At 34.5% G+C, this 9673-nt stretch overlaps 1 protein-coding gene across 2 annotated transcripts; it reads left to right on the top strand.

The window, feature by feature from the left end:
- Nucleotides 1-327: 327 nt before the first annotated feature.
- Nucleotides 328-7791, top strand: LOC113102585 (microtubule-associated protein RP/EB family member 3-like). 2 transcript variants are annotated; one of them, XM_026265835.1, is made up of 8 exons: nt 341-451; nt 2259-2359; nt 2687-2810; nt 2994-3139; nt 3828-3984; nt 6208-6341; nt 6655-6807; nt 7450-7791. In XM_026265835.1, the coding sequence occupies exons 3-8, from the start codon at nt 2690-2692 to the stop codon at nt 7510-7512; spliced, it is 774 nt and encodes a 257-aa protein (XP_026121620.1). In that variant the 5' UTR covers nt 341-451; nt 2259-2359; nt 2687-2689; the 3' UTR covers nt 7513-7791. The 2 variants fall into 2 exon arrangements, with proteins under 2 accessions (XP_026121619.1, XP_026121620.1); XM_026265834.1 differs by lacking the exon at nt 2259-2359 and having other exon boundaries at nt 328-451.
- Nucleotides 7792-9673: the final 1882 nt, after the last annotated feature.

Here is a 9673-nt window from a genome sequence, read left to right as displayed (position 1 = left end):
AATAAATGTTGTAATTATGCTTTAGATAATGCTGTAGAAGTATTGTTCGTTCTTAACAATTCATGTTAACAATGAAACTTATTGTAAATTTGTTACCTATATATGTTTATATATATATTATATATATATGAGCTTTTCTCATACCCATTATGCGTAGAATTAATCGATCTGAAAATCTGACATAATATTAGTACAGCTACACAGAAACACACTGGACGCAAACTGATAACGTGCTGCTCATCAGTTCTTCACAAAGAAATGGAGGAATGCGTCTCTGCTGAAGGGGCGGTGCGCATGCGCAGAGGCGGACAGTGTGTTGCAGGAGCGCGTGGCGCTGTTGCTCGTAACTAGGCAGCAGCGCATATCTGGCAACCCACTGTAGCGGCGGAGAGCAGCGGATTGCATTCTGCCAGTGTAATATCAACATTGGAAAGGACGCAGTCAAAATACAGTGAGTAGAATATTGTTGACATATTACAATTCAAATGTATTCTTCATACTGTATGACATTTAATAGGTGCTGTAGCCTCTTTGGTCAGTGTATTATGTGTTTATGGCTCGAGCGTGTGTGGTGTTGCTCTTGTAATGTAACGGCGGCGGGGCCTGAAGAGCAACTGTCACAATAATGGACCGTTTGTTCAGCGGACTCGCATGCATTATATCACTGCAGGCTCCAGTGTGCTGTTTTATAGAGCTAAACGCAAAATTTATCTGCATTTTTTTGGCGTAAAGGCCAAAAAAGCCCCATATCAGTGATAAACAGAGCGCGCTATAGGGCCTGAGTGACTCGCATCGTGTAAGAAGATACTGTAACACAGTTTAAGACGTCGTTTGCAGCAAAGGATTAAATAAACATAAAACGAATACATTTGTTTGTAATAAATACGAATAAGATAAATACGATCAAATGAGGCTGAATTTATGCAACTGATGATAAAACAAGCATGTGTCAATCACTCTTTCATTTCTTCATTTCAGACCAGCATTATACAATACATAAGTTAGGTCTGTATATTTTTATATTATTAGGAAAAATAGCATAAGTAGAGTGCCAATAATAGTTTTCAAACTGTTTTTTTTTCTCTTCTGCTTCTTGAAGTGTGAGGGGGAAACCTGTCCTGCATCTTTATCTGTCATTAGACTTTAATATGACATTGCCAGCATTAATTGGAGATGAGCTGAGAATGTTCTAGGATATTACAAAACAAAAGGACTGTTTGGTTTTGTTTACTGCTCATTTTATTTATATGTATGTGTATATATATATATATATATATATATATATATATATATATATATATATATATATATATATATATATATATATATATATATGTATCATAAAAAAAATCCCTATGCCTCTGAAACCACCTGTTCTCTGACTGTAAATACCAAGTTTTGTCATGAAACTCTAGATTGCGCAGACTGATGGGTCCTTAACGTAAACTGATGATATTCTTAGCATTTAATGACTTGTCACAAACTGATTGGTTCATCTTGCATATGCAGCCAATGAGCTTGCTGCTTTACATTTAAATGGCTGGTTAGCATTCGCTTGAGAATTGTAGCGCGTTTTCAGAGTTCCTCTGAAACCCTCCACCTTCCCCAGCTCCACTTATCTGCTATGGTTTATTTTATATGCTGTTTGTATGTCTTAAACACTCACAGCACCATATCAGGATATGTATATTAGCAGTAGGAGATCATTTCCGACAAGACCAAATACATTAACATTGTCATATGTTAGAACTTAGTAATAACGATATATTTAGAAGAAACATTATTACGTCCTGGCAGAAAGAAGGGGTTATTAAAAAATGTCTTCTTTATAAACAAGTTTTCACAATTTTACCTCAAACTTTTTTGTCGGCAACAGATATTCATGAAAACCTTTATAATCAGGTAATATCATAATAATATCATATGATGTTTTATGTGTCACACCATGAAATATAACATGATATTATAAATCACGATGTCACACACAAATTTGCATTTCTAGAATACACAAACAAGAATTCAAATTCTAAATTCAAAAAATGTAACATTTTAAAAATTCAAATTCTAAAAATTTTACATTTCAAATAATTTACTATTAGTTTGCAAAACCTAAAAAAATAAATAGAAAAAATTGACCTTGCTGACAATTCAATACATGGATTTTGTCCCAGTACTGAAGAATCTAAGCTTTACAAATTTCATGCAGTGCATCAATGCATATTGTATCTCTGTAGAAGATGTGTGTGTGTGTTTTACAGTGTCATTTCCATCACGCAGTCCACTGGGTGCACCAGATGTGCATGGTTAACAACATCTCTGAAACACTAATCTGGATGGATTATCTTTGGAGGATTAAAATGTATAGTGTGATTGCAATTTTCAATGATGCAGTGAGAACTGAAGAACAGAACTGAACAACACTTCTGATTAACCAAACCGAAACACATTCAATCCAGATACAGTGACATTATTTAAAGCATGAGTATGATACCATCTTTACCTGCTATCCAACCAAATGAATCCTTTCAACATGAAATAAATATACATTTATATAAGATATAAAAACTTGATTAAAATATATGGAATTATACGTTTTAAACATATAGTCACATGCTGTATGATATCAAAGTATTAAAAAGAAGTGTAATTAGGTGCGTAGAGACTTAGTTGTTTTTATCCTTTGTAGGAGATGGCAGTGAATGTATACGCCACATCAGTAACGATTGAGAACCTGAGCCGACATGACATGCTGGCGTGGGTGAACGACTCCCTTCAGCTCACCTACACCAAGATTGAACAATTATGTTCAGGTGGGTTCTACTGCCTTATTTCACTAAGTGTTTCTGTCTTTTATGTCATGAATGGCACTAGCATACTCTTTATTTCTGCTCTACTATAGATTATATAAGACTACACATAATTTCTTTTTTGTTTCTCATCATGCAATGAATGAGCTCTGTTGACCCATGTTCTCTTTCGCTGTTTGTCCTCAGGGGCGGCTTATTGTCAGTTCATGGACATGCTGTTCCCAGGGTGTATTCTTTTAAAGAAAGTGAAATTTCAAGCAAAGCTGGAGACGGAGTTTATACACAACTTCAAAGTCCTCCAGGCAGCTTTCAAGAGGATGAACGTTGATAAAGTTAGTTGGCCCTTTGGAGAATTTGCTTCGATGCACATCTTTTTACTTCAAACTTTTCTTTTAACTTAGCTTTACTCAATTAAAAAAAGGATAAATCAAAGCTTTCAGTTCATTTGGTAAAAAATATCAATTACAATAACAGTTGATTGAAAGAAGGCATGTTTGTTTATATGTCACATTTTATGTTTTAAGCAAAAAAAAGCAGCCTGTTGATGTGGAAATTAATGGATGTGATTGATTAATTAATTGGGTTGTACCCGTGTTTTCATGAACAGTGATTAATATTCATGAACCATCAATTTACCATAGTATGAAGCTAATTAATATTCATGAGTAAGGCCTTCACCTTAGTATTTGTAAAATACAGACATCTTTAATAAAAAAATAGAAGTAATTTTCATCAATATCCAACATTAGGCCTAGATATCGCTCAGCAGGTCATTAGTTAAATAGTTATGAATGTAAATGAGTTATTAAAGGTTAGGCTGATATATTGATGTAGTGTGCATTATATGATGTAGTGTGCTGATTTTTGGTGTCAGGTTAGCTGAAAATATATGTGTCTAATGTTCTTTGTCAAATATGCTTTTGTATTCTGTAATTCCTAGGATAGGAGAAAGGATTTTAACATCAAAATTACCCCTCATGATTACAGCTGATGCTGATTTGTTTTCCTTGTGTTATCCAGATAATTCCTGTGGAAAAATTAGTGAAAGGAAAATTCCAGGACAACTTTGAATTCATCCAGTGGTTTAAAAAATTCTTTGATGCCAATTATGACGGAAAAGAGTATGATCCCATTCAAGCTAGGCAGGGCCAAGATGTGGCGCCTCCACCAAATCCAGGTGAACACTTTTCCCACAAACCCAAAAGAACTGGTTCCTCAGGTAACCTCGAGATTTTGCCGCAAATTTGCTGCATTGATTGCTGAGGCTCTAATGATTGACAACATGCTTTGCAAAGCAGCTGGATGTGCACAGGCCCCAGAATGATTTACTCCATGCCCAAGCTTTCATCAATGAGAAAACAATGAATTCAGCATTAAAACAGCTCTGTGTTGCTCTGTTAGTGCAGTACTAACAAACAGTTTTCCAAAATCAGTTCTCATGTGCCATCCTGAAGGGTCATAGCTTGCTTAGTGTCACTTCGGTCAGTCCTATTCATCCCTCAGTCCCTCCAAATTCTTTTTTGGTCATTATAAAGTTATATTCACCTGAAATAAGTTACCCCCCCAAAATAAAACAAATAAAAAAAACATTCCTTTTCTTTTAAACCTCTATTGCATCACTTAAACATGACTGATTACATTTTCTATAAAAATAAAAATTAAAAACTACAATAAAAAAAGAAATAAAAAGAAATCATGTGGTAATTGAAATAAATAAATTCATAAAAAGAAAAACAGAACAAAAATAAAACAAACTATTATTACAGAAACTATAAGAACGGGTTTCTTAGTATACACTATAGAAATGTCACTTTAATGTTCTAAGAATTCTAAAGAAAAAAAAGGTATATTTTTATAGTTAATACTAAAAGTCACTACTGTTTAAAAGTTTTGGGTTAGTAAAAAAATAATACTTACATTTTTATATAATACTTATTTCACATATATGTGAAATGTTTCTACATATCATATTAGAGTGATTTCTGAAGGATCATGTGACCCTGATGACTGGAGTAATCCCTGCTGAAAATTCAGCTTTTACATCACAGGAATAAATTATATTTTATTATTTAAAATATATTACAATAGAAAACAGTTCTTTTAAACCCTTAGGTGAGAACTTTTAAACAGTAGTCTACATTTACACTTACAATTTATAAAATACTGACTCTTTTAAAGTGCATTTTATTCACTAATAAATATGAATCATATTTGTAGGCTTTTTTTAAGCAAAGTAATACATTTCATCCTTGACCAGAGAAAGATTTTAAAATCAGCACCAGGATGAAGTTACACCAAAAAAAACTATTAATTTTTTTTAAGTCATCCCTTTGGCTTAACCAAAGTAATGGGGTAACAAGCAGCCCATGCTGTAGCTTGTTAAAGGCTGAGCTTACTGAACCTCTTAGCTCATTTTAGTGAATCATTAGCTCTGTTCTAAAACCTAGTGAGCTCCCTCCTTAGAATGCACTAAAGGAATAGTTCACCAAAAAATGAAAGTTTGCTAAAAATGTCCTCAACCTCAGGCCAGTCAAGATGTATATGAGTTTGTTTCTTCAGCAGAACAGATTGGGAGAAATTTAGCATTATATCACTTGCTCACTAATGTATCCTCTGCTGTGAATGGGTGCCGTCAGAATAGGATTCCAAACAGCTGATAAAAACTCCACAAAAATCCAAAGCACAACTTCATTCAATCAATTAATGTCTTGTAAAATGTTTGTAGTAATTAAATTCATAATTAAGTCCTATATCCATAATATTGCTTTCTTCAGTGAAAAAGTTGTCTCATCTGAATCAGGAGAGAAATATGCACAGATCAAGCTCATATATCAGTGTAAATTAATGTGAGAGGAAGGAGGAAGGATTTTTTTTTTTTTATTAAATTTCTCCAAATCTGTTCCGATGAAACAAACTCATCTACATCATGTATTGCATAAGGGTGAGTACATTTTCAAGAAGAGTTTTTCATTTTTGGGTGAACTTTTTCTTCATAGGCATCATAGGCTCACTCTTGAGGATGGAAAAAAAAATTCCCAGCAAAATGGCCTTATGCAATTCTGGCCAAAACAAGGTACTGAATATCTATATACTGTGTATGTGAAGGCAATCCCTAAATTTCCATTGGCATACGCTTACTCAAAGAAAAAAATCACTTAAGTTGGCAAACAGAATACAGAATTGACCATTATTTGAGATCTCATGAAGAGCGCTGTTTGTAGGACATTTCAGATCAGTCACTTATGAGGGTCCGTTTTGGCCCACTATGGTATGGAACAGAGCTAAATGTGTTTAAAGAAGCTGATAGAAATGACAAAACCCTAAAATTGCATGGATTAGGTTGTACATTTTCTGAACGGCTCCCATTTATTGTTACTAAACTAAACATCTCCAATTTCAGGGCCTCAGAGAACATCGCCAACAGTACCTAAAAACATGCCCACACCACAGAGGGTGACCACCACCATAAGGAAGAACCCCACACATACCCGAAATGGGGGAAGTGATGCTGAAATCATGGAGCTTAATCAACAGGTAGAGTCCCTGGGAGGGTAAGGAAGACTTACTCTACCTCGGAGCACTTTGGATTGGAGATTGTAGAAATTGAATAGAAAGAAAAGTGTAGGTAGATTTTGCATTTTTCATTTTTATCTTTCTTTTCTCCCATTTTCTTCAGACCATTCCTTCATCTTCTATCCCACTTATTCAGATTATTGCATTTTTTATTATATATTTTTAAGTCTGCATATAGGTTGTCTTATCATATTAAGCATATTGACTTTTTCCCATTAAGGAATGATTATGTTCTGATTAGTATCTTACATTTGTCTTTTTTGTTTTATTGAAGTTGATGGAGCTGAAGTTAACTGTAGATGGTCTGGAGAAGGAGAGAGATTTCTACTTCAGCAAACTTCGAGACATTGAGCTGATCTGCCAAGAACAAGAAGATGAAACCAACCCCATTATCAGTAGGATAATTGACATTCTGTATGCCACAGAGGTACTGTCAATGATATGGTTTATATCTTTTTTTTTCTAGTTATTTGACATATATATTTGTCAGGTTGATTCATAATTTGCGATATCAATATCAGTTTGCATCGGCTGTCGACTAATTCCAAGTTGGTCATGTGGATTAACCAACAGAAAGATGGTGCCATAACATGACTCAACAAGAACTACATTTGAGTTCCAATGCCAGTTATGGTAAAAACACATTATAAACATAATTTTGCATTATGCTCACGAGTCCTCACCACCTTGGAAATCGAATTTTGAGCACCATCCAAGTTCTTAGCTGTCTGAAATCCAACAAAATTTACTGACAACTGTATGTGTACATATGAAAAATGCCATGTTGAGTCTTCAGAATCAAAATCAGTTTATCGAAATGGAAATGAAATGACTAACCATAATGCTATTGTTGCTATTGATGTTTTAATAAGAGCCACTATGAAACTGTGACCTAAAATAAAGATAACTAGTTTAATGACATGCTCCCCAGGAAATAATAAATAAATAATTCACAATAAAAACATAATTCACAAATAAAATATTGAAATATACAAAATTTTACACAGAGTTTTGTGCAGTGTTGAAATACCATGATCATCCTAAAAATGCCAATTTTTTTTTTGTACAGGATGGCTTTGCCCCACCAGAAGATGATGAAATAGACGAGCAGGCCCACTTGGACGAATTCTGAGCATCATCGTGACCCTTCACCATTTCCCCTCCCCACCACTTTGAATGGCTCCCATCTATTGCACGCTGTTAATATCCTCTCAGTTTCCTACAAATCTGTGGGCTCACCATATATACTCGAAATCTTTGTCCTCTGACGCCGGTTTATGCACTACATACGTATCAACAAACACTCACCGTCCTCACCCCCATCCAGACAGTAGCACCAACCACGACACATCCTAGCCGTCACAGCATGTTTTACAGATCGACATTGAGAATGAACAACAGAAAAAGGTATTACAGAATGTGGGTAGCACAACTACCTGAAAAAATGTAAATATTTGAGATGAGAAAGACGTTTTTAAAGACATTTTTTCATACACATTTTCTTTAAGGTTTGTCCCGGCTCCATTCAGTATGAAATGATCAGTATCATGCCATCCATCTGTGTCTCCAGCTTCAGTCTGCCTCTCTCACTGACTGTACACTTTAAATGATGGAAAATTACTATTCTGTTATCAGTTTCTCACTCTCATGTTGTTTCAAACCCAGATGACTTTCTGTCGTGGAACAAATGAAGAAGGCTTTTGGTTTCCATAGAATTACAGCAAATAGAGACTAAAGCTTTCATTCTTGAAAAAGGACACAAATGAACCATAAAAGTGGTCCATGAAATGCATACACTATATTCCTGGTCTTCTTAAAGCTTTTTATGAGCTTCAGGTACAGATGTGACCAGGTGATCATTCAAGTTAATGAAGCTCATGAATTCTAATGAAAGCAGCAACTAGAGCTAGAGAAGATGTCAAGATTTTCAGTGAATAACTTTAATTTCAGTCTGTAGATCACACAAAGGTATCAGAATCTCCAGAAGACTTGGAATAGAGCACACAAGTTCAATGCACAACTTTTATGATTTTTAAGGTGCTTCTGTGTCCTTACTGAAGCTTAAAAGCTTTGGTTTCCATTCATTGTATGTCATTGTTCAACCAAAGTATCATACATGTTTGGAATTACATGAAGGTGAATAAATAATGACAGAATTTCGTTTTTAGGTGAACTATCTTAAATGACTAAGAATAGCAGACACTATGAGAATCCCAGAAATATGTGACATGATGAAAAAATAAATGCTGAGCTGCAGAGAGGACTTTTATACTTTTAATCAACTGGATGAGCCAGTGACATTAAATAATAATAATAATAATAATAATAAACATTAAAATATGTCAGCAAGGCTTTAAAATGTAACTTATGGCACAGGTTGTTTTGCTTGTACCCAGGGAGCATGTAAATGTTATACATTGACAAGTGATGACTGATGGTTTGAAAATCATATTTTTCTGTTGTGCTTGATTGTGACATTATTCTAACACGTCATAGACTGCAAAATGGAAACTCACTAAATGGATGGAAAGTTGTATTACCGTCATACTTAACTAGAGTTCATATTCAGCCATTGAGCATGAGGGACAGTACTCATTGTTACTGTGGACATTTTATTTTAGTGGCAGTCAAACATGTGATACTACTGAACAGATGATGTCATGTTGAATTGAACTGACGTTTGCTGCTAGAGTTGCTGCATTTATGTGTTTTGTTTTGTATTTATTTCGCTCAGCTATTGAATAGCATATGGGCTGTGCATCCTTAACTGTAAGTCATATCAGATTTGTACGGAGCCCCGCACATTACATGCAAGAAAAAATAGTTGGCTAAATCATGTGCACGATTTACTAATTAGTTCCCTTGATGTACTAAAACGTGCACATGATTAATATTGCGTCCACGTTTTAGTACATTGAGGGAACGAATTAGTAAATCGTTCGCACAATTTATTTTTTTTCTTGCATGTCATGTGCAGGGCTCCGTAAATTTGTAAAAAGCCCTGATCAAACTAAACAGAGACGCTAGATGTCATTTGTTTGAATCTACTTCTCTCTGTGTTGAGAACCTGAGTCATCTTGTATTGTCTCAGTATATGGCTATAATTGTGTTTGCATAAATCGTTTTGAGTAAATAAACATTCGTGAAAATAGATTTTGTCCATGCATTTCATAAAACTGCATATAATGTATGTCGCTGCAATCAATCTGTGAAAAATATAGTTTAATTTTCAATTAAATTTTGATGTCAGAGAAAGACATTTTCAGTTGAGACAGCTCAAACATGCATTTTAG

The sequence above is a fragment of the Carassius auratus genome, unplaced genomic scaffold (genome assembly GCF_003368295.1).
Source record: "Carassius auratus strain Wakin unplaced genomic scaffold, ASM336829v1 scaf_tig00217738, whole genome shotgun sequence".
In the NCBI taxonomy this organism is placed as follows: domain Eukaryota; kingdom Metazoa; phylum Chordata; class Actinopteri; order Cypriniformes; family Cyprinidae; genus Carassius; species Carassius auratus.
The sequence above is the reverse complement of the archived record's forward strand: the minus strand, read 5'-3'. Positions and strand labels throughout refer to the sequence as shown.